This window comes from Talpa occidentalis, unplaced genomic scaffold (assembly GCF_014898055.3).
Source record: "Talpa occidentalis isolate TD23 unplaced genomic scaffold, MPIMG_talOcc4v2.1 talOcc4.4, whole genome shotgun sequence".
NCBI lineage: Eukaryota > Metazoa > Chordata > Mammalia > Eulipotyphla > Talpidae > Talpa > Talpa occidentalis.
In genome coordinates this window covers 121,089,300-121,114,006 of record NW_023604295.1, presented here as the reverse complement: position 1 = coordinate 121,114,006, position 24,707 = coordinate 121,089,300, and the positions used below count along the sequence as shown (strand labels likewise).

The 24,707-nt window shown below is 37.9% G+C and overlaps 2 protein-coding genes across 2 annotated transcripts in view; one reads left to right on the top strand and one right to left on the bottom strand.

The window, feature by feature from the left end:
- The window catches only part of GFM1 (G elongation factor mitochondrial 1), a 39,302-nt gene that overhangs the window by 6,020 nt on the left and 8,575 nt on the right, over positions 1 to 24,707 (top strand). The window contains exons 6-13 of the mRNA XM_037526217.2: positions 1,738 to 1,888; positions 5,372 to 5,529; positions 6,083 to 6,167; positions 8,262 to 8,399; positions 9,658 to 9,759; positions 11,640 to 11,696; positions 15,272 to 15,409; positions 16,531 to 16,613. Coding sequence (XP_037382114.1) covers positions 1,738 to 1,888; positions 5,372 to 5,529; positions 6,083 to 6,167; positions 8,262 to 8,399; positions 9,658 to 9,759; positions 11,640 to 11,696; positions 15,272 to 15,409; positions 16,531 to 16,613 — 912 coding nt within the window. The remainder of the gene's footprint in view (positions 1 to 1,737; positions 1,889 to 5,371; positions 5,530 to 6,082; positions 6,168 to 8,261; positions 8,400 to 9,657; positions 9,760 to 11,639; positions 11,697 to 15,271; positions 15,410 to 16,530; positions 16,614 to 24,707) is intronic.
- On the bottom strand, positions 16,642 to 22,038 carry LXN (latexin). Its single transcript, XM_037526216.2, has 6 exons — positions 21,735 to 22,038; positions 20,731 to 20,793; positions 19,558 to 19,735; positions 19,150 to 19,286; positions 17,208 to 17,270; positions 16,642 to 16,979 (listed from the first exon to the last, which is right to left on the bottom strand). Exons 1-6 carry the CDS (start codon positions 21,861 to 21,863, stop codon positions 16,881 to 16,883), a joined length of 669 nt encoding a protein of 222 aa, XP_037382113.1. The 5' UTR covers positions 21,864 to 22,038; the 3' UTR covers positions 16,642 to 16,880.

Genomic DNA, 24,707 nt, shown 5'->3' with positions numbered 1-24,707 from the left:
GCAGGGAGCAGAGCAGGCAGAAGGACCGAAGTACACTGCTGAGGGGAGCAGCGGGCGGCAGGAGAGGTCTGCACGCCACATGGGACCCTCCTCCGGTGGCTGGGGAGCAGCCGGGCATCGAACCGGCGCTGCAGAGGCTGCAGGCAGCTTCGCAACCCAGCACTCAACCGCTGCGCCACCGGGGAGGCCCTCATTCTACAAATTTTTATGGCACAACTGCTATATATGTGGGTATTGTGATAAAAGCAGGGCAGAAAACAGAAATCAAAAATACTTGTTCTGCCTACTTCATGGGGCTTACAAAGATAAGATTAATATGCAGAAGCAGTTAAAATTGTACAAATGTGATTTGGGCATTGCAAGAAGCAAGCAAATTGGTAACTTGTATGACATTTGGTCTATCAATAAGCTTTTGAGTGACCTTTGCATACAAAGTACTTTAATTGCCCAGTGGCTCCCAAACCTTGACATTCAGAAGAATCATCTGGAGAGCTTGTTCAAACATACATTCCTGGATCCACCTTCAGAGATTATGTCAGTGGATCTAGGATGGGGCCTGGAATTTGCAAATTTTGGGAAAGCTCCCAGATACTGCTGTGTTGTAGATCTGCACATCACACTTTACGTGTATTGATCTAGATAATGTGAGGAGTTACATATGCACTTTCTTTCTGAAGCATGTTCCCAGAGATCTGGCATTTTCCCTAAAGGTCTTTGCTGTAGAGCAGGGTTGCTGATTTACACATGGTGAAGGGCACTATTGTGTTCAGTTGACTGTCATTCATCCTCATCAGCTACCTCACAGTCAGGGATAGAGGATGAGCCTATCCAGTGAGGGAAACACCTCTCTCACTTGTCGTGACCACTCAATAATAACAGTTAATCAGTCATTCCTTAGAGTGTAAGGCCCAAGAGGACAGTCTTTTTTAGTAGGTTTACATACTGCTTTGTCCTCAGCTCTAGGCTACTGGATATGCATATTTTGAAATGACTCCATAGTTGATTCTGACATGAAAGGCTAAGAACCAGTAGTTTACCAGGAAGGATGAGATTAAACTCTGAAGACAGTGGAGGGCATTCTCTAGGATAATATGAATTATTTCTATTTGTTTGCAGTTGATTTCTTTGACTTTTTAAATTTTGGAGTGTGTTTTCAGAAAAAATAATTTTTGAAATTAGTTTCCATTTTTAAAGAAATACTTTGAAAACTTTTTAGATACCAGTTTTTTCCATTTCTCAGTTGTGTATATTTTATCTGTGATTGTTACCTGTTCAGCCCCTAGAGGAATGGAGAACTGGAGTCAAAGTTGAAGAGTCTGTTATATTTAGTAATCTTTTTACTTCCAAAATGAGCTATTCTATGTTAAAGATAGTATGACTGAGTTTGTTATTAGTAGAAGAGAGTAATCAGGTCTTTAATCCTGCTTGTTGGAGATTGATAATCTGATTAACTTGGTTAACAGAATTTTGACGAGCTAATAGGGTTTTGGAGTTAGGTTGGCTTTGAATCTTGGCTCTTCCATTTATTCATCATACACACTTGAGTAATTTGCTTTTTATGCCTGTTTAAAGTATTTTTACCACTGTTATGTCTGAATGTTAAAGATATATAAGTCGCATTTATCATTTTAATGCAAATATATCATCTAAAATATCTTAGTCATTATCTTTTATATTAACAGTATATGTTTTAATTGAATGTTCTTAAAAATCCAAATGAACTGTTTCTTTTCTTAGTCAAACTGTTCGATATGGGGAAATTCCTGCAGAATTCAGGGCAGCAGCAGCTGACCACCGGAAGGAGCTGATAGAATGTGTTGCCAATTCCGATGAACAACTTGGTGAAATGTTCCTTGAAGAAAAAATCCCTTCAGTTTCTGAATTAAAGGCAAGTGCTCTCAAATGAAGTCTGATATTAACAAGAAAAAGAGGGACAGGATGAGGACATGATGCTTAATGCATGGGTTTTATTAATGAACACTTGATTTAATTTATTTAGCATAATTAATTAATTTCTTCAAGAAATAATTGATATTCATTTTAAAAATTTAATTGGTGAGTTATGTAATATCTTAAAGTGGTAAAGGAGTCACAGCTTTTTCTAGAAACAGATATGTAAGTCACCAACATCTTGGCTATATCCTTACTAAGAAAAAGAAAATTATGTAAACATTACAGCAGTAAGAGGGTAAGAGACGAGGCTGCTATGTGTTTACAGACTACATGTTGGTACTTATACTATTGAACTATTTGGAAAGCCATCATGGTTTTTTAAAACTTGTTTTTCTCTTTAGAAATAAAAAATAAAAAAAAGATCCCTGCCTAATACTGATCTTTTTTTATTATAGATTTCTCCATAGAAGATAAAAAATGGCCTTTAAGCACACAAAAAGATTCTCAACATTCCCAAAAAATTCCTTAGAAAATTAAACATAGAACTGCCATATGATACGGCAGTTCCACTTCTGGATATGTATCCAGAAGAATTACGAGCAGGGACTCAGTTATTTATTAATTTTTTAAAAAAGATTTATTGATTGATTGATTGATTTATACAAGCACTGGGCACAGTCAGAAGTGCGGGAGGGTGAGAGAATTCACCAGAGCCAGAGCGGGTAGCAGAACAGGCAGACTGACAAAGTATACTGCTGAAGGGAGCAGCGGGCATGGCAGGAGAGGTCTGCGCACCATGTGGAACCTTCGCTGGTGGCCGGGGATCGAACCGGCGCTGCAGAGGCTACAGGCAGCTTCGCAGCCCAGCGCTCAACCGCTGTGCCACCAGGGAGGCCCTCAGTTATTTTTAGACCATTGTAATAACAGTACTATTAACCATAGCCAATAGGTAGAAGCAAGCCAAATGTCCTTCAGGAGGTGAATGGATAAACAAAATGTAGATGTTTGTGTGTGTTTGTATATTGTGTGAGTCTACATACAATGAAGTATTTGGTGTTAAAAGGGAATGGTAGTCTGGTTTATGCTACAATGTGGATGAACTTTGAAGAAGTTATGGTTAGTGACAGAAGCCAGACATAAGAGGACAGTGCTATGTGATTGCACATACATGAGCTACTCAAAATAGTCAAATTCCTAGAGAGAGAAGGTAAAACAGTGGTTGCTAGAGACTGGAGGGCAGAGCAAAATGGGGACTTTAATGGGTACAGAGTCTCAGTTTGGGATGATGAAAATTCTGGAGATGGCTAGTGGTAATGGTAGCACAACAATGTAAATGTACTTAGCACCATAGAATTGTACAATTAAAAATAGCTAAAATGGTACATTTTACGTTTTACCTTAATAATTAAGAAAACAAACCTGTTGCTCATTTTGCTCAGTTCCTTAGTGCACTTGGCAGGACTAGAGAAGTAATTGTTGTATATAAGACATTGCACTCTTGAAATTTATAGTAGATCAGATGTACAGGGAAAGAGCCCTGTTGAAACCAAAGCTACTTATATCTTACAACTTGAGTCCTTCATATTTACCAAGGACTTATAGCACCTTAGCTCTCTAAGGAGTAAGAACTACCATGTAGGAAGGTACAGGCGTGGAGTAGAGTCAAGCATCCACAACAGAAAATTAGGTTTTTGTCTATTGAAGGGAATGTGTCAGCATCCCCAAGACCACTCCCAGGTTCCACGACTCATTAGGACTCAGCGCAGTGACACTCACAGCTATGATATATTAGAGTGAAAAGACACAAAGTAAAAAAGGGAAAAGGCATAAGAGGTGACATTCAGAAGAAACCATGTGTAAGTCCTCTTCCAGGAATATCATATGGAACCTGCCTAATCCTCTGGTTGATTCCAGATAGCACCTGGGAAATGTCTGCCAGGGAAGATCCTTAGAAACTCAGTGTCCAAGACACTGAAACCCTCTGCCTAGCATGTACACAAATTCCAGAACACCAGAAGGAAAGCAGGTGTTTGGCACACACCACATTATATGTGTAGATGGCTGGGCGTAGGGAACCATTCGTATCTGTCTGGAAATGATGGCTGCCCTCCTGAAACCCTGGTTTCCACATCACTGCCAGGGGCCAGCCTTGCAAACAGGTCTTTCTAAGCATAGTTTTAATCCTGCACTGTTCCCTCTTTCTTCACAGGATATTTGAGTATAATTTCTGTATTGTTGGTGGATATATTATAGTTAGGGACAGTGGAAAAGCAATGATTTTCGAGTGTGAAAGTAATTCTTAGAAAAAGGGAAATTTTTGGAAAAAGAAAGCTTTTGTTAGGATGTGTGAGGGATAGTTTTAATGTCTCCTTTTTGCTACCTACCACTCACTTTTTCTATTTATGGATGTAAAGTAAGCATAAGATTCTTATATGTCCCTTGCATATTTGCTGGCCTAGGGGAGCCTAAATGGTTAAAGATGTGCCCTCTTCTGCTCCAAGCAATAAATAGCAAAAGCAAATTTCAAAGAGTAATTGCTTCCTCCTGTGCTTATTGTCTCTTTATACTTCCTTTTATCATGCTCAGCTGTTCTGCTTTTCTTTGTGATGTTTAGAAATTGTGGTTATAATGTTTTGCTTTAAGCATATTTAGGATAACTAGTTTTCTGCCTTTTCATGGGAACTTGGAAATAATTGTGTGGTGGTTCTGTGTTTCTGCAGTGGCAATTTGTGCTGCTAGAGTTAGTCTATTTGTGCTGCTTACGCTGAAACCTGCTTAGCCAGTGGGGCCACCAGTGGAGAGCCAGTGGGACACTGAAGGTGCTTGTGCTGAGGATTTTTGTTGAGCAAGTTACTATCATGACCCTTAATTTGAGTGTTTTATACTGTTTGGCTTCCATATATAAGGGGGGAAAGCTAGTTAATTAAATGTTTTTCAGTAGAGGCTATTTTTCATATGGTTTAAACAAATAAAAAGTATACAAAGGTGCACAGTAAGAAAATCTCCCATCTCACATCCCATCTGCTCAGTTCTCTGCTCCCTTCCTAAAACAGGTTACCAGTTAATAGTTTCTGGCATATCTTTCCAGAGATTTTCATTTTTGGTGTGTATATATTACTTTTCCCTTTATTCTAGACAATTGTTAGCATATATTCTATTTGTCTGTTTTCTCTTTCTCTCTCTCTCTCTGTGTGTGTGCGCGCGCGTGTGTGTGTAACACCAAATAGAAAATTAGTGACATTCTGAAAGAATTGAAAGCTGTTGTATAGTAAATTGCTTCCTAGCTTAAAAAAAGAAACAGATATTTCTTTTACTTTTTTTGTGTGTTTTGAACTTAAGTTATAGAGGATCTGCTTCTAGTCTCTACTAGAGCCAGTACTCCACAGGATGTTCACTCATTACACTCATTTGTTTGTAATCGACCTGAAACATAAAATGCTGTTTTTAAGATTAACCATTAAATATTTTTCTTTTGTAGCTTGCAATTCGAAGAGCTACTTTAAATAGATCATTTACTCCTGTCCTTTTGGGAAGTGCCTTGAAGAACAAAGGAGTTCAGCCTCTTTTAGATGCTGTTTTAGAGTACCTCCCAAATCCATCAGAGGTCCACAATTACGCTATTCTCAATCAAGAGGAGTAAGTCTTGGTAGTGGAATCTTAGTTTATGCAGAAATACTTAAACGTTTATGTACTATGAAAGAATTTAAGAATAGTTCTTGTCATTTGGTTGTGTTTATGCCTTTTCCTTTTTTCATAATTTAAAAATGTCACCTTTTTGTTTGGTTAACAGTTTTGGCATATAGAAAAAATGCTTATTCTATAAGTTCCTATTTGTGAGTTAGAATTTTGTTTTATTATGGATAAAGGTTTAACATGAGAAAATTTCCTTATTTGGGGCCAGATATGTCGGTTATGTTAAAAATAAAAAAAGCTTCAAGAAGCCTTTTCAGGCTCATTCTTTTTTTTTTTTTTTTTCTTTTCAGTCTATTCTGGTCTTCTCACAATGTAGTAACTGACTCTGAGAATTACCCAGAGGAGTTATTCTTATTGACCTTTTTCAGTGAAATTTCACTTATGAGTGAAGTCAGAAATATTTAACAGTTGTGTTTTTTCTCAACTCATACTCTTTGATGAAACAAACTGATAGCAAATTTCAAATGCTGTATCATGCATTTACATTTCTTTTCAGTAACTCAAAAGAGAAAACCAAAATCTTAATGAACTCGAAAAGAGACAGTTCCCACCCATTTGTAGGCCTGGCTTTTAAACTGGAGGTAAGTTGCTTTCTAATGTATTTACCTACTGTATGTGGAAATTGTCTTTTCTTTTAGACTTTAGGCCTATTTGTTCTAACTCCCCATTTAAGGCTATTTATTCTTATTTATTGTCTTTGATCCATTGTCGTAAATGGATATTAAAGTCCCCTAGTATTACTGTGTTACCAATATCTCCCTTTAGTTCTATTAATAATTGTCTTATGTATTTTGATGCAGATGTATTTATGAGTGTTATTTCTTATTGTATTAAGTCATTAATCATAATACAGTGTCTAGCTCTACCTCTTGCTAGCTTTCTTAGTTGGAAGTCTGTATTATCAGATATAAGTATACCTGTTCCTGAGTTTGTTTGGTTGCTATCTGCTTGTATAATTGTATTCCAGCCTTTAATTCTAAGCCTATGCTTGTCTTCGTTGGTAAGGTGGGTTTCTTATAAGCTGCAGAAGGTTGGACTTTGTTTTGAAAACCCATTCAGCCACTCTACATCTTTTGACTGGTGGATTCAGGCCACTTATGTTTAAGGTGATTATTGAGACCTCTGTTCAATTGCTATTTTGTTATCTTTTGTGTGTGTTTTGGTTTTGGGGGTTTGTCTTTTTTATTTTTTTAAGATTTATTTTTTTTTATTTATGCATACAAGAGCTGGGGTGTACATGGAGGGGTGAGAGGATTCACCAGAGACAGAGTGTCAAGCAGAACAGGTGGCTCTACTGAAATACACTGCTGAGGGGAACAATGGGCAAGACAAGAGAGGTCTGCTGCGCCATGTGGGTTAGCTCCCTGGCCGGCAATCAAACTCATGCTGCAGTGACTGGCGATAGCTTGATGGCGCTGAGACTTTAAACCCAGCACCACTAGGGAGGCTTTGTTTTATGTGTTTCATTAATTTTTGTTTGAGAATTCTACTTAGGTTAGTATATGATGGCTGTTTATGTGATCCTTTGAACAGTCTAGTTTCCAATTCATTTTCTTGGACAATATTGTTACTCTCTTCTTCCTCCTCCATGTTAATTGATTTAGGTATCTGATGCTTCTATTTTCATTGTTACATTGCTTTATAATCCTTCAGAACTCTTACATGTTCAGCTAGGTGTTGATAAATTCATAGTTTTTACTTTTCATTAATCCCTGATGTAGGCATGTACCAAGGCAACAACTTTTTTCTTTTTTTTTCTTTTTTTTTTGTGGGACCCTCGCCGGCAGCCGGGGAATGAACCGCCGCTGCAGAGGCTTGCAGAGGCTGCGGGCGCTCAACCATTGCACCACCAGGGGAAGCCCCAGCCCTCCTTCTTGTGGGTTGTACTGCCCCCATATTATTATAAACAGAGTTCACTTAAAGTTTTTCCTATCCCCTTTCACCAGATCATTGCTCCTTGTTTATGCTGTGGTTGTCTGTTTTTCCCTTGGGTTTTGACTTCATTTTACTGAAGTCTAGTAAATATTTGGAGGAGGTGAGTCTGGTGTCTTGAGTCTGTTGCCATCTACCTGGAAACTCCAAGATTTTTATTTTTACCAAATTTATTCATCTAAATGATAATTTTTAAATCACTCAAATGTTTCAAAATTCCTCTGGGGATTTTGATAGCTGTTGTGTTAAACCTATAAATTATTGTGAATATGATTTACAACTATTAGTGTCAGTATTCAGGAGGAATTTATCCTTGATTATTCATTTAGTATTCAGTCAACTCTTATTTATATAGTTTTCCAGATGATTTTTGGATTTGTTTAGATGTATAGCAGTCTTACCATTTCTAATGATGGTGTCTTTCCATTAATCATACTTTATTTTTGTTCTGTATCTTTTGTTTTAAACTGAACTTATAATATTGGAAGATAAAAGGATATTTCCTTAGCGTATAACTATTTTAAAACAATTTCTAATGGCTTATTTTGGATGAAACAGAAGCACATCTTGGATTATAAGATTTACCACCATGTGTGTTCAAAGCTAATGGTAAAGTAGTTTATGAGAGTAAACCAGAACATGTAGATAAGATCTGTTACTAAAATTGATGGGGACTAGTCTGAGGTAAGGCGTGAAATTTTTATCTAATTTTTTTTTCTTATTTTTCATTCTTTTGGCATTAGGCAGGTCGATTTGGACAGTTAACTTATGTCCGCAACTATCAAGGAGAGTTGAAGAAGGGTGACACTATCTATAATACAAGGACAGGAAAGAAGGTGCGGGTACAGCGGCTGGTTCGCATGCATGCTGACATGATGGAGGCAAGTACAGGGTCAATTTGGTGAGATCAGAAATTTCTCCAATGCAGGTGAAATTGAACTACCTTCTTACATTTTGTGCCCCACAAGAAAATCACTTCTAGTTGAAAATCACTTCTAGCTCTTTCTTTTAAACTTAGGTTTGCTATAATTCCAGTATAGCACTTTCATGTTATGGTTGTCAACAGTGAGGGTAATAGATTCATAAATTATTTCCTACATTGTTCAGTAAATTTACTTTTCAGGGTGTTATGAAAGCCCTGTTATAAAGCAGGCACTTTTTATTCCCATTGTTAGACCCCCCAGAAGAGTACTGGGGGTACTGGAATCCATCTGAAAATATAAAACTTAATCAAGATCTGATCTGGGAGATAAGCTTTGGTTTATGACTTATATACTTAGGTTAGTTCTGAATCTGTCCTTGTCTTTTGTGGCCCTTAGGCCTTGGCAGGAGTATTTAGTGTGAGGTTATCGTCTACTCCCACTCTTTCTCAGTTCAGCGATATATTCCTCGGTGAATTTATCAGTCTAAGCAAAATATTATGACCCTCAGCAATTTTTTGGTGTCCATAACTTGTCTGTCCTGAAGATGAATAGGCAAATCTTTCAAAATCAGAGAGCATTGCTATTTGTGATGCAGACAGCAGGGGGCAGGCTAGCAGGCTTAGTGATCGTCACAGCTGTGAGAACTGTACAGCTGTGTAACCATTAAAGAGAAACGTGTATAGCAACAGCTGTTATGAATGAACTGTCATTATTAAAGGACAAAACTAGGAAGCTTAGAGGCACCAATGCTTTGTTCTTAGATTTCCTGTGTTTTCTTGGCTGTTTGCATCTGTTCGAAATTTAGAAATTAAGATTTTAAGTACAATGGGCTCCAGTCTCCTTTTTTTTTTTTTTTCACAACTTCCTCTGCAGGTTTTTCTTGTACATCTTTGTTCCATACATCTCATTGTTGAACCCAGCCTTGCTCTGTCAGTACTACAGATCCTCCGAGTAATGATTCCATTAGCTCTGAGTTTTCATTTATAGTAAAATCTTGTTGATTATATATGGTTTAAGTAGGACACTGATTAAGAAACGCCTTAGCATGTTTGATGGTGGTGTTGTATTGGCTCTACCTAATTCATTCTTTGTAGAATTCATGGTTAGATTCTGCCATGTTTATTTTTTACATGTGTGTATTGTGCAATTACTTTTTAGTTACCATGTCCTGATTTGTATCACTTGCAAGAATCATTTTGTGTTATTTCTTTATTAGGATGTTGAACAAGTGTTTGCGGGAGACATCTGTGCATTGTTTGGCATTGACTGTGCTAGTGGAGACACATTCACAAACAAAGACAGTAGTGGCCTATCTATGGTAAGTCTTACATTTCAAAGCTGTTCATCAATAGAGTTTCAAAAGTTTTTGTAGTACTTTTAGTACTTTAGTAAAACAACCACAGCAGTTTTCATTGGATGCCACAGGCATTAAGTATAGATTGGCCATGGGTCTTTGAATATCAGTTCAACAAGTGTTCTAGTTAAGCTGTTGTAGTTGGGTTTTTATGGTAAAATAATTCTGTGACCCTTCGAAGTTAAGCATGGTGGAAAGAGGTCCACTACAGCTAAACTGGGTGGCTCTGAATCCTCTCCCTGAGACCTACCTTCCCATTAAGGGTCCTCCTCTAGTTCCTGTTACCATAATCAGGCTAATCCCATTGGGATTAGCCCCTTCATAGCAGCCAGAGAGTAGATCCTTTCCTCCATTCCTGTAGAGAATTGCAAGACCAGATGGTAGCAATAAGACTAGACTTAGGGATAACAGACAAGGCTCCAAAGGCAGGAACCTAAGCAGTCTGTCTGTCTTTTTTTTTTTTTTTAAGTTAACATTTTTTTTTTTTTTAAAGATTTATTCATTTATGCACACAAGAGCTGGGGTACAGGCCAGAGGTGCGGGGGGTGGTTAGAGAATTCACCAGAGATGAGTGGGGAACAGACCAGGCAGATTGACCAAAGTACACTGCTGAAGGGAGCAATGGGGGAGTCAGGAGAGGTCTGCTGCGCCATGTGGGTTGCTCCCTGGCTAGCCAGGGATCGAACTCATGCTGCAGAGGCTGCGGACAGCTTTACAGATTGCATCTTAACCTTTGCACCACCAGGGAGGCCCAGCAGTCTGTCTTTCTGCATCAGTCTGCCCTGTAGTATGCATGTCCCATTTCATCATTGAGGGGACCCTGAAGGGAAGTGCTTGGTTCCTGACTCTAAATCCCCTTTACTCACTTCCCTTTTTTGTCCTTAGAGGAGAACAGCTCTCCTGCAGTATAACATTTAGTTTGTGAGAATGATCCCTCTCCTGAATTGAGTAAAGTGAGTACAAAGGGGGACAGGTCATGCAATGAAGGAATTTGCAATGAGTCATTTACATAAGAACTGTTTCCTCTAATCTGTGATCACTATGGTAGTTACTGTATGCATGATGAAGTCATGATTTTATAAATTAGGTTTTTTGGTATAAAATATCTTACTGTCTGGCTTTCTATGTTGATTTAAGACACTATGAAAAAATCAATAAAGTTTGCACACTTTTTAGGGAATTTTCATAAGGGAGATATTTTCTAAGTGTTACTGATCAGGCCTTCTAAGAGCACTTATCATCTGTAATATGAAAGAACTGGAGTTGTGGGAAAGTGCCCAGGCTTTGAAACCTTGGCTAGGCTCACCTCTGCCCTGTACTAATTACTGGGCCTAGGTTAGGTTATTTTCTTATCTTCCTAAGGCCTTAGTGACTTTATTTATAAATTGTGGATAATGATATCTACCTCTCAGGGTTATTGATTAAATGAGGTATCAAACATATAAATAATCTGGTGCCCTGTTTTCAGATATTGTTGTACATTTTGATTCAATAGAATAAGTTAGTCAGAAGCTAGTGATAGCAGTTGTAGCCATTAGTAAATACGAATTTCACATCTCAGCATGTGGATTGTAATGATTATGTTAAACTGGAAAGTGAAGAACTTAAGGGTGTTAAGCAATTAATAAATACATTTATTTTTTTCCTTTGGGAGGAGATGATATAAGTGAACACCTTTATTTACTAATATATTTAATTAAAGCAGACCACCAAGATACGTATTGTCTAACCTAAAAATGTTGACAGTGTTTGTCCTTCTGTAGAAAGTAACATATCAAAATTAATCTACCCCTACCTCTACAGTATTGTATTTGAATTCTCTGTTCTTTTAAAAAATATTTTAGGAGTCAATTCATGTTCCTGATCCTGTCATTTCAATAGCAATGAAGCCTTCTAACAAGGTAGGAGTTTGATTTATACACTCAGTATTTCAATAGACTGCAGCACTTTTTCATCTGTGTCCATAGGTTGCATGTTAACCCTTGTGATAATCAGCAGTCCTAAGGCTTCTGTTTCCTTTTTTGGTACTAGAATATTTTAATAGTATTCACAAGACTGCTTCTTCACTTCATTATTGACTCAGAATAGTGATCATAACCTCCTATATCAGATCTTGAAGAGAGAGAAAAGGAGAAATTGGGCACTTGTTCTAAATTACAGTGAAACATCACTATAAAGTCCATTAGAATACTGCATAGATTGTCTATGTATTATATAATAATACATTTCTTAATGTGTGGTAATTGTAAAGTAAATGTCTGATTATAATATGGAAAACCTGCAGAAAACACTTTTTCTCACTTTCAAATACAAGTTTTATGATTGGAGTCAATGTCATTTAACTTTTTACAAAGCCAGAATTCAATAGGCTTTGTTGCGCCTTGCTTGCCATTGAAGTTAGTCCTGACCTTAAACCATAATTGTTTAGTTCTTAAGGTGATGCTTGTAACAGTCACATTAATATGATAATTGAAACTAACTCATTCATGCATGGAGAGAACTTTTGATGACCCCTTCTCAACTGGGAACAATCATTTGCAAAACAATCTGATTTACTTCATCTGTTTGGGGGAAGTTGAGATTTTCCAGACCATTCTCAATATAGAAAATAGAATGTTGAAGTGGCAAGACACTAAATCATTCCATCTCAGAAATTTGAGGAAAGGGAAATCTTTTATCTTGCCACTGTCCGATGCCACAGATCATTCAAAGTGCTTTGCTAAATTGTTTGCTTTTCCCTTCAGAATTTTCAGGGCTAAACATTAAAGATGCTGCTTCATCCCTAAATCCAGAGTTTATGTAAGACATGTATAGTCTGCTGTTTCATTAAGACATGTGGCGGTGGGATGAAAATGGATTACTCAGTTCATGTCCAGAACAATGAGAAGCCTAGAGGGACTGCACCAAGAAAGTGCAGCCCAGCTCCAAGGGCAGTCTCATTTTTATTTAGAATCAGAAAATGAAAAGATCAAAGAAGCAAGCAAACGGGGAATGCACAAGTGTATCGGGGATGCGTAGCCAGATGCACCAGCCAAGGTTGAGAAGTAAGGAAGTCTCAGTGTTTATGCTACTCTAGCCATAACACCTATTGCTGTTTCTGCACATGCTGTTTTCAGCATATATAGACCCTCACGCCAGGACTTTTGCCCTGAGAGGTTCCCTATCTTAAACTTTCCCTGTTTCTGCACATGCTGTTTTCAGCATGTATGGATCCTCATACCAGGACTTTTGCCCTGAAAGTTTCCCTCTCAACTTTTCCTGTTTCTGCACACTGAGAGGCACAGAACAGTCAAAGCAAAGGATAATCAAGGCAAAGACACAGAATAGTGGAGGCACATAATAATACAAGCTCCCACAGTCTGCATAATACAATAATGAAGGAAAATCAAATGTATCAATATGGAAAGGTTTTTTTGTCTGGGTTGTTTGGAGTAAGTCAGATCATGAAGCTGTTAGTCTCAGAAGAGGGGCAGCAGTGACCTTTCTGTAAGTGAGCTACCTGGCTAGTGTAGGGAGAAAGTAAAACTTCAGGAACTGACTACCCAGACTCAGTGCCAACTTTGCTGTGGGGCCTTAACCTCTACGTGCCTGGTTTTCTTACATGTAAAATGTTGCTAGGTTTTTAGGGGTTTTTTTGGCATCATTGTTTTTAGAATTTGAAATATCTTTCAGAACACATAGAACAGGTCCAGGCACATGTGGTAACTGTTAATACTAGTGATTCAGGGCCTGTTAGTTTACTATTGCTGCCATAAGAAATTTCAATAGGTAAAGCACCTGAAGGGGGTAATTCTATACCTTTAAATCATATGCAGTTTTTTTATACTTTTTTTTTTTTAAAAAAGATTTATTTATGCATTCAAGAGCTGGGGTACAGGCCAGAGGTGTGGGGGGTGGGGAGGTGAGAGGATTCACCAGAGACAGAGTAGGGAACAGAACAGGCAGATTGACCGAAGTACACTGCTGAGGGGAGCAGCAGGTGAGGCAGGAGAGGTCTGCTGCACCATGTGGGTTGCTCCCTGGCCAGCCAGGGGATTGAACTCATGCCGCAGAGGCTGCAGAGAGCTTCATAGGTTGCGTCTTAACCCCTTGCGCCGCCAGGGAGGCCCCATATGCAGTTTTTTTTTTAATTAATTTATTTTTTTAAAGATTTATTTATGCATGCAAGAACTGGGGTACAGGCCAGAGGTGTGGATGGTGAGAGGATTCACCAGAGACAGAGTAAGGAACAGAACAGACATATTGACCGAAGTACACTGCTGAGGGGAGCAGCGGGAGAGTCATGTGGGAGAGGTCTGCTGTGCCATGTGGGTAGCTCCCTGGCCGTGCTGCTGTGGCTGCGGAGAGCTTCATAGGTTGCCTCTTAACCCCTTGTGCCACCAGGAAAGCCCCATATGCATTGTTATAAGCCAGTGTCACCTCAGTACAGTAAGACCACAATCTTGGTGGCTTAAAATAACACAAATGTATAATTTTACTTGATCAAGTCAGAGATCTAAATGGTCAAGATACTGAAAGGACTAGATTCCTTTCTGGAAGTTATAGGGATAGTTGGATTTCCTTGCCCAAATTGTTGACAGAAATCAGCTCTTTGTGGTTATAGAATTGGGATCCTCATTTCCTTGCTGACTCACCTGAAGGTTGTCCTCACTTCTAGAAACTGCCTTCTTCCTAGGCAGTTTGCTCCTGTCTTCTGCACTAGCAGCAGTGAAATGAGTCCCTCTCCTGCTTTAGCGCTCCCCTGCCTCCTTGGATCCCTTAGGTTCCTCCCCTTCGGTTCCCTACCCTTGTGTTCCTGCCCTCAGCCAGTGTTCCTCTACCCTCAGTGTTCCACTTCTATTTTTAAAGTCTCGTGTAATTACATTAGCTCCATCGAGATTATTCATGGCAATTTTCCCCATCTCAAAGTCTATCCTTAATCAACTCTGCAAAGCCCCTTTGTCATGTGAAGTAATAGCCTCAGATTTGGGAGGGTTAGGGCATATCCTCGGAGAACGATTATTCTGCTTGCTTCAGGTGGAATTACTTCTAAGGAGAATAATGATGCATCACACCACATCCCAGCAAATTGTTTTAAAGAGGAAGTCTCTGACATTTATCTTGCTGTTGGTCTTAACTGTGCTACTTGAATCTAGTAGAGTCTTGGTAGACATGTTGAGTCTTTTATCTGTGCCTATGTGTAGGATTTCTAAAATATAACAGTTTCTACTTTCTGCTTTATGAGCAGTTTACACGGAGTTTAGTATTAGACTCTTGTATTTTGGTATAGAAAGAAAATTCTATCAACTAGCTGTTCCCTGCTTTCTTGGCTGTGTTGTCTCCAGGCTCTTCTAAAAGGGTATCATTAATGAACCAGATGTGAATGATGATTATTTCTAAACTGCTAATTTTACTTATTTTATTCAGTAAAGTTCTTGAAACAATCCCATTTGTTATTATGCTTAGTAAAATGTGTAATAAATTTCTTCTTTTAAAGAATGACCTGGAAAAATTTTCAAAAGGTATTGGCAGGTTTACAAGAGAAGACCCTACATTTAAAGTCCACTTTGACACTGAGAGCAAAGAGACAATTGTATCTGGAATGGGAGAGTTACACTTGGAAATCTATGCTCAGGTAATGATCTATTTTGTGAAGAGTAAGTCAGTAATTCTCAATCTAATGACCATAAACTAATACTGCTTCAAACTTCACTGAGGTTTGTATCCACATGTAGACTAATAGACTGCTTCCTCTCCTGTGTTACAAATGAGCTGTTCTTAATCTCTACATCTTTTTATTTGTAAAGTGATACAGTGATCTAGAAATGTTGGCGACTCAGGATTTGCATCATTATTAGACAGCATACCCATGTCATGGTTAGTGTGATCAAGTAAATCCTGGTCCCAACCTTGTTAGGGAGACGGCAAGCAGGGAGAGACCTTAGAATGGCAGCCACCACTGCACAATTGGTAGGCATTTCTTCCTGTTTTCTTCTCTAGTCAGGTTTTTTTTTTTTTTTTTTTTTTTTTTTTTTAAGAGATTTATTTTATTCATGCATACAAGAACCGGGGTACAGGCCAGATGCGCGGGAGGGTGAGAGGATTCACCAGAGACATAGCGGGGAACAGAACAGGTAGACTGACTGAAATACACTGCTGAGGGGAGCAGCGGGCGTGACAGGAGAGGTCTGCCGTGCCATGTGGGATTCTCGCCGGCTGGCCGGCCAGGATCAAAACCGCACTGCAGAGGCTGTGGACAGCTTCACAGCGCTGCACTCAACCCCTGGGCTACCAGGGGAGGCCCTCTAGTCAGTTTCTTGAAGATCATCATAATGTAGATGAAAGAGAGGGAAGAAGGAACCTGTACTGACCCAGGAAAGGTCTGAATGAAACCGAAGATTTAAGATTACCAATTCTGGGTGAGCTTATCTTTGAGGTTGAGATAGTAGAAAATTCTGACAACAGATTCATATTATTCCAGTGTATGTGAAATAATATAGAACAAAGGTGAAGTTTCAGTGGATAGATTATTGGGAGCTAGGTATAAATTAATCATCTGCATTAGAATTCATTTGTATAAAGCCTGTAAAAGCATTTTGTATTAAGTATCATGTATCCTTATAAGATATTAAATGATTTAAGAAGTATTTGCTTATCTGTTATATGTAAATGAATGATTCTAAGGTATATAAGATGCTTAAGATTTTTCTTGTTAATTTAAATATATGAAAAAATTATCTCACCCACTCTTTTTAGAGGCTGGAAAGAGAATATGGCTGCCCTTGTATCACAGGAAAGCCAAAAGTTGCTTTCAGAGAGACCATTACTGCCCCTGTCCCGTAAGTATGCAATACAATTAAACATAAAGCTGGAATTGAAGTTTTTTATTATGGGATATACATAGCATTATTACCATTATTAAGACTGTTTTACATTGTGACACTTTATTATGGGATATGTATACGTTCTACAGTGTAATTAAGACATTTATACACAGTGACACTTTGGGATTTATTTGGCCCCTTAAGCTAGATATCAGTAAAGGCTGGCATACATATTATTAATAAACGTGTTTACACTCCATCCAGTGTTAGGGTCTTCTTCGTTTATTCCAGTTGTGCTTTCTTTGGCAGACGGCTGTTATGTTTTACTTTAGTACCATATTGTGGGTGCCAGAGAACTTGCATTTGCCAGGGAATAATCTCCTGCAAGTGAAGAAAACTAATGCTATGATACAATTCAGAAAACATTTAAGAGACTAGCGTTATCTTATAGCTTGTTAGTGACAAGGCGATCTTCATAAATTGCTGCAAGTATAATATACTTGAACCTGGTGCCTATTTGAACTTACATGAATTCAAATTTTTAGGCATACTCTGGCTATACAATACCTCAATTTTCAAAACTGCAGCAAATAAAGGTAAATATTTTACCTGAGATGCAATGTCATGAAGTAGAACAGTATAGTCTAACTCAATGAAGTCATCATTTCTTTGCTGTAACAAAAATTAAAGTAGTGTTCAAAACTTAGTAGTGTTGGCAAAAATGATATTTTCATTTGTAGACTATTATATTCCATTTAAGTAAAAATAAAAATTAAATGACTTAATTTATTTCTAAAAATTATAATTTTTCACTTATTACTCTGAAAAAGCATTTGCCCTTTGTGTTTTTATTTTCCAAGTTGTGGTAGCTACTTAAGAACATTATAGTCTATAGTTGTTGTTCATGATTCTTCAGTATTCCATTGTTCAGAAAAGCATGAATTTAGAGATAAACTACTAAAGTGAGTGTTTACACTTTAAAAAAGTTTTATAATAGAAATTTTTCTTCAAAAAAATTGAACATAGAAAATGTAATCATTGTTATCTGATTTTGTAATTAAAGAATTGACCTGCATCAGTTAATGCTTTGGGTATAAACAGTATTTATAGCATCAACTATAAAGAAATACTGCATCCACATAGTTTAAATCCTTAGTCATGGGCAATTTGCTGTGCTTTTCATAAGGTTCTGTGGATCTTTTAATCGATGTATTCAATTAATCGATGTATTCAAGCCAGCCCAAGATTCCAAGGGGCAGCGCAGGCTCCTGTGGCTTCTTTGGTTATAGTGTTTTATAAATATGGCTGCAGGGTCAGGTAACAGTCTGCATTCTCTTCTTAGGGCATCTTGATATAATCTTTAAGATAATTTTTCCAAGAAAAATTGGAACGGTTTCTTAAATGTTGGATCTTAATATGAATGTAATAAATGTGTGTGTCTATGTGTATAAATATATCTATAAAGGTATAGAATAGGTATAGACTGAAACTAGTTAAATTCTGCTGAGAATTTCATTAACACTTTAAAAAAACCACAATTTGATGGAGGGTTGGTTACGGAGTTTTCTTTCATAAAACTGTTGGCACATCTTAGGCATATTTTGCTGTTAAAAACAGGGCTTGAAAGTCATGATTATGACTGGAGAACCTTTGTCATCTGGGCTGGTTAATTATTTGAATCCCCATTACTCCTATAGGAATGTTGTGACCAAGGCTGATGTTTATAAAAATGCATTAGAAAAAAAACTTTCTTAAAATGTTGTAGTACTATTTGTGCAATAATATTGTGTTAGGTATTTGGCATCATACTAAGTACTATAACTGGGTATCCTGCCTTCCAGTGCTCATAGGTATTTAGCCTAGTGGTTACAAAAACCTGTGGAGTAAAGGTGCTCCAGCTGCTTTACAGTTTGTTACCAACAAGCTGAAACACGTCAACTGGAAAGTCCTTCTCTCTTTTGGAGCTGACTAAAATGTATCTTGTGGTGTCTGCACTCTTGGTTTTTTAAATTTCCACTTGATACTACTAGCTGACATTTTTTTCTTTTTAACCTTTTATAATACTAAAACTAAATTCAAAGATTTCTTTTTATCTCAAGTTTCAAAAGAGGTGGTTAGATATAGTCAATTCAGGCAAGAAAACACAAGTTAGCAACAAGATAGGAGATTGCAAATTATGACTAAATGGCTTATAAAAGAAAATTGTATACAACAAGCTGTACCAAGACTGAGATGCTAATATCTTGTATGGGATGATCTGTGCTGGGGGATGTCTCTAATTAGTGACAGCACCACCATTGCAGTAGAGGAAAAAAAGCAGAGGTAGTTTTAGTAGTGCATGACAGTAACAATATTTAGGTTCCCAAAGAAAATAATCCATATTATTTATTCACTCTCTTAAAACTGTACCTTCACCTCCTTTAGCACTGATTGTAACTTAAATGTTTTAAACATAAAATGACTAAGGAGGCATTAGTCATCCGGTTATGAATTGTAAGACTGTTAATAAATATTAGCCCCTTTAGAAGAGTATTTTATAAAAAGCACTTACCACTTGCTTGACAGTTTGAATTTTTGCCATTTTATACCATGTGTTTTCAGTAGAATTCTGCCATATGATATAACCACAGGCAACCCAGGCTAAGTGTCGAACTGGCTTCATTTCTGGAGCTATGTTTCCAAAACTGTCTGGTGGGGTAAAAACATTTGTATGATTATTTATACAGAGAGTATTAATCTTTAAGAAAATCTGAATTCTAAGTCATGACTTAATTTTCCTCAAATGTGTACAGAAAATAATTAAGCCATAGATCTATAAATTTCTGAGGCCTTTTTTTTGTTGGCGGATTAGTAATATTTAGCAATAGCTAATATATTTCCAGCATATTAACCATTTTGAGCATAGATAATTGATTTTGATCTAAAAATTGAGGGAAAAAACCATGCCATAATTATATACCTGGGATATTTTCTGCCTCTAGTGGTTCCTTCATGGACTTGAGTCTTTGATAAAATGTGTTATCTTCTTTATCTGGATTTTTTCCAATTTCACCTTCAAATGTGAAGTTAACTTCCGGTGCTGTATCTTGTCCTACTGGAGGGTAAAGTACTTCCGCTGTGCAATTCACTGTAACTTGCTGTTTGAAACATTTTGTAAAGATCTTTATCTGTAAATGGCTATCCATTACTAAGTTAATATTCTTCGATATATAACACTTAAAAGCATTGGCCCACTAATGGTGGTTGTTCAAACTTAGGAGTACCTGTTTCCAGAGATATCTAATTGGGCGTGGCCTAGTAATTTTCTTAGAGATTTCTGAAATAACTTATTAGGTCTTGTAAATTATCTTTAAACTCTGTATTTCAATATTAATGGAGGGTCCTTTTGCAAGCTGGATTTCATTCTGACACTTTATACCACCCAGACCTTGGTTACTCTTATTCTCTGCTCCTGAAGTAACAAAAATTTTCTCAGACCCATATACAGCAATCTATTTAGATATAAAATTAGAAATTGTGGCTTTGTAAAGATGACTGTCTGGCAGCTCAAATGCCTTTTGATGAATCTCCTTACATAGGCCTGTAGCGCTTCTGAATTATGCTCAATAAAGGGCAGGCTTTTTAAATTTCAAGATGGTTATGATGCAAATTGTAATTTCTTCCTTTTAAGCTAATCTCATTAATAATTTAGCAGGTGCACACTTAAAAAAATTTTCTCTGCCTCATTACCGAGAGATCCTTAACATAGCTATTGGTTGGTCATTCTAATCTAAATGCACTTGCTTTCTTTAAATAAATCAAAAACAATGGGAAAAGGCAGAAAAATGATGATGACTGAAGAGTAAGTTGTTCATCATAAGTACAGACTGCCCTGTGAGTATATAACATTTTTAAAGGGAATTTATTTGAACTGAAATAGTCTGTTTTCTTGATAGTTCAATAGAAGTACTTCATGTATCTCACAGCACACACAGAATAAAAACTGGTCCTTGTGTGATCAGTATTTTTTTGAGGCAGGATTTTCAAAACAACTTAAAAGAACAACAAAAGTAAATTAATCTATGATTTGATCAGCAAAGGTGATCTGGAATATTTAGAATCAAACTTTAATAATACAGGACATTTCACTTACTTTTTGGATAATTTCTTCCACGGAAAATTTAAGGCGATACTTGTGTCCTCTTCCTGGAATATCCTAAATTTAAAAAATGAGCTGTTAATAACAGTAACTCAAGTCTTTGCATTACTAGAAGAATCTATTTTCACTTGGTTTTTGGGGGGAGGCTGGCTTAATGGCTTAAATTTAAAGCCTTAGATATTGAAAAAGACAGATCAGCATGTACATATTATTAAATGCCCTCTAAGGTCATTTTGGATGAGAACAAAAGGGTGAATAAAACCATATATAAACAAAATGGGTTACAGCTCACTTTCAGTCAGCAGAGGACTTCAACATCTGGATCTGTGATCCTAAATTCTCTACATAAGAAATTTGGAAATAACTTTTAAATGGAAGATGACAATTAGGATTCAGCATTGAAAAGATTTTTCATAAAGCCCTGTGTACCCAGCAAATAATGTTTAATGAAGGTGAATTCCGCTTTAAGCAGATTACTACAGAGTGGTTAGAGACGTTGGTACTGTTTTTAGTTGTAACATAATGGACTAGCAAAGTGATACTTTTAACAAAACATATCTATTTCAATTTTGAATCAAAATACAATTGAGAGGTTATATGTAATTATGGTATTGGGTGCAGTTTTGAAATAATATCTACTCCCTCTCCCTTTCAGTTCTTAAAGACCGAGAGCAACTAAACGTGTGTGTCACATAAATAAGGATCAGTCTCAAATCCTTTAGATTTTAGTAAGTGGAAATTAATTTGTGATTGCTGAGACCTTAAAAACATTTCATTTAACCCTTTGAATGGTTCCGCAAGTCTCAATTGGGGAAAGGGAAATGCTGGTCCTCCTTTAGAACATTCTCCCATTTCCTGGTACTTACGCCTATAAAAGCTGTATGGCTGGCTCAGTCTTCGCTGAAAACAACAGCCCTGGACTGTGCCCAGAGGCTAGAATGTCGTCGGTCCCCATTAGTGCTGCCTCCCCCCAGTACCGCGCCCTTCCACCGACTCACCTCCAGGCTGGCCTGCTGCACGGTGTGCACCAAGAACACCTGATGGGGGGAGCCTTGCTGGTAGTTAATGCAGCTCTCTGCCACGGAGGCTGCCCGGGAGGCAGGGTAGTGAGTCGGCGGGATCTCCATGCTGGGCTAGGGTTGCGTGCCGGCTGGGCAGGACAGCTTTAGAGACGGTGCCAGGGCGTGCGCACCCGGGACGGTGCTTCTGTGCCGGTGTGGTCCGAATGGGAACCCGGCAGCGCCCAAGTGCCGGCGCGGTGCCGCCAGACCTTCTCCCTTTCCTTCCCTGTCTCCCCCCGCCCCTTCCCTCCAGGAAGCTGGCTTCCTCCGCCCCGCCCCGGACCGCCCACGCCGGGCTTGGGGAAGAGGGGCGGGACCTCACCCTTTCTACCTTTCCCCAAGCGCGGAAGGGGCACTTTCAGGTCTAGCCTTTGTGGAGGTTCCTGGGGCCACCGGTTTCTCTACACCAAGAGGGCCTGGTTGCCTTTTTTGCAGCCGGGAGCACCACTTTTTGCACCACCCCAGTGTCAAAAGCGGGCAAAGTGCAAAGTTGCTCCCTGGGTAAGCGGGGCCTTAACCCTTCCCACCACTTAGAGTCCGGGAACCGGCTTGCTTATCCCCAGCTTTCTGTTGGGATGGACTGGTTTTGCCCAAATCAGGACCTAAGGTTGCAGACTAGAGCATTGTTGGGAGGAATGTGTAATAGGGATCAGGGGGAATTTAAAATGCACCTGGGCTCCCTCTCTGCTCTCTTAGAAGGATGAAGTTTTGATATAATACCTTGCTTCCAACTTTGTGAGTTACTTTGAAAGTTATACCTTTTAAGAAATAAAACATAGTTTAAATCGGGTAGTATATTGATGTAGCTTCTAGCAAAGCAGGAGTTTTTAAAGCTGCTTAAGCAAGCCTAGACTGTTAGCAGGCAGTACTTTTTTTTCACTCTCCAGATTTAATTACCTGTGTCACTATTAGAGGAACTTTATGATATTCTTTGAATTTGCTCTATATCAGAATGCTAAGGTTCCTTTTCATCAGATAAAAGGCCAAATCTTCACTTTAGCTTGATGGCTTTGAAACAGAAAAGTTTTTTACTGTTTCTCAAAAATGGGTTTTTGAAAGTTCTTTGGGTAGATATGCTGTGTTGCTTAAAAAAGGTAAAACATTACTTGTGTTACCTTCCTCTGATGCCCTATTGATAGTGTTTATAAATAGTCTTCCTTGGAGTAAGTAGATCTAAGAAAATAGTCAGCAGTAGGGCATTTCCCTTCTCTACTATCTTTGTTAGCCAAAACAGTCACTAGGTTTTGAAAGGGTTACTTTTTTCCCCTCAATGCTTTTTCTAAAAAATTAAAGGTTGTTTTCTTTTGGGGAAGGTGAGTCATTCATCTGTGAGCCCAGCTCTCAGGTTGTCACTGTGTGTGTTAATTGTTTGAATTATGTGCTCATTTGATCATGTACAGCAAGGAGTGATTGAGTATATTCTAATGATACAGAAAGATCTTTTTGCTGACAATAGTTAACATCTCCTGTGCACTACAAGTCAGAATTGTAAGAATTATAATGTGAACTTCCCTGATAGTCACCATTTTGAAGCTCTGTGAATGCAATTACCAACTCTGTGGATCAAGGCCAGTAACATAGGCTGTGGTATCTGAAGGCATATACTGAAGGTACACAACTAACCTAGGTTCTTTTAAAAATAAAATTATTAGATTAAAATAATTTGACTTCCTATTTAAATATCAAGTAAATAAACTATATTAAGAGACTTATTCCTAAAAAAAAAAAGAGAGAGAGAGAGACATTCCTATATTTGAATCCTTGTGCTCTTACTAATTTTACTAAAGTATCGTGAATGGGTAGTCAAAAGTCTACTATCCTCATACTTGAATAATGCATGGGTAACCATAGGTAACAGTTATTCTGAGTCTTTGAAATCATGTAAATTGTATTATAATTTTGTATGAATGTGAACATAAAATTAAGTGTAGACACCTGTAGCTTGCAACTTTGGTAGTCAAAGTAAATCCACAAAAGAGAGAAACAAAACCACTACAGTTCTAATTAACATTAATTTTAATGAGAGACTTGATGCTTTGCCAAAACTAAATTGCCTTTTACAACATGCAATGGTCTGACCACAAAGACATGGGTTCTTTGATCTTCAGCATGTCTTTTAGTGGTCTGTCCAGTGGCATCATTTCTCTTTGAACTATTGTAAAATCTGCCTTTGTGCAGCGCCCTCTAACGATTTTTGAAGTGAATGCATCATTTGCTGCTTTAATCATCTTGTAGTCAGTCGTACTTGTTTTCTAGAAAAAATGATTAAGAGCTTTGGTCTTGGTGCATATTTTGGCTTTGGCATACTCTGTATCCTCTTTAGCTACTCTGACCTTCAGATTTCTCTGCTATAAAATGGTGATAAAAGTAGTACTTGTCTTTTGAGTTTGTGCTGAAGGACTCGTAAGACAATTCATAAAATGTACTTAACACAGGCCTGGCACATAAAGGTTCCTTACTTGGGACCGGCTTGATTTTAAATCCAGATGTGGTCTTTGAAGCTGTGTGGATCGCTCATGATGAGTTGGTCACTCAGGGCAGAGCTGTCCAAACAGAATTCTGTGAAGTGACAAACGTTCTGCAGCTGCTCTGTATAGTGTCACTCTCCACCTGTGATGTTGACCACTTGAATGTCACCAGTGTAACTTAGGAATTGAATTTTAACTTTGTTTCATTTTAATTAATGTAAATGTGAATAGCCATGGTTGGTGATGACATAGAAGACATTGACCTACAGTATGTTTGTATAAATGTTGTATTTTTGTCAAGTGGAACATAAAATTTAAGATATCTCAGAGAATTTGCGCATACCTGAGAATGTCAGTGGGCAACAGTTTTGAAATACCTTCAGGAAGTCTGCTTTCCCTCTCTCTTTCTGATAGCTAGGTTTTTTTTTTCTCCCTCCTAGGA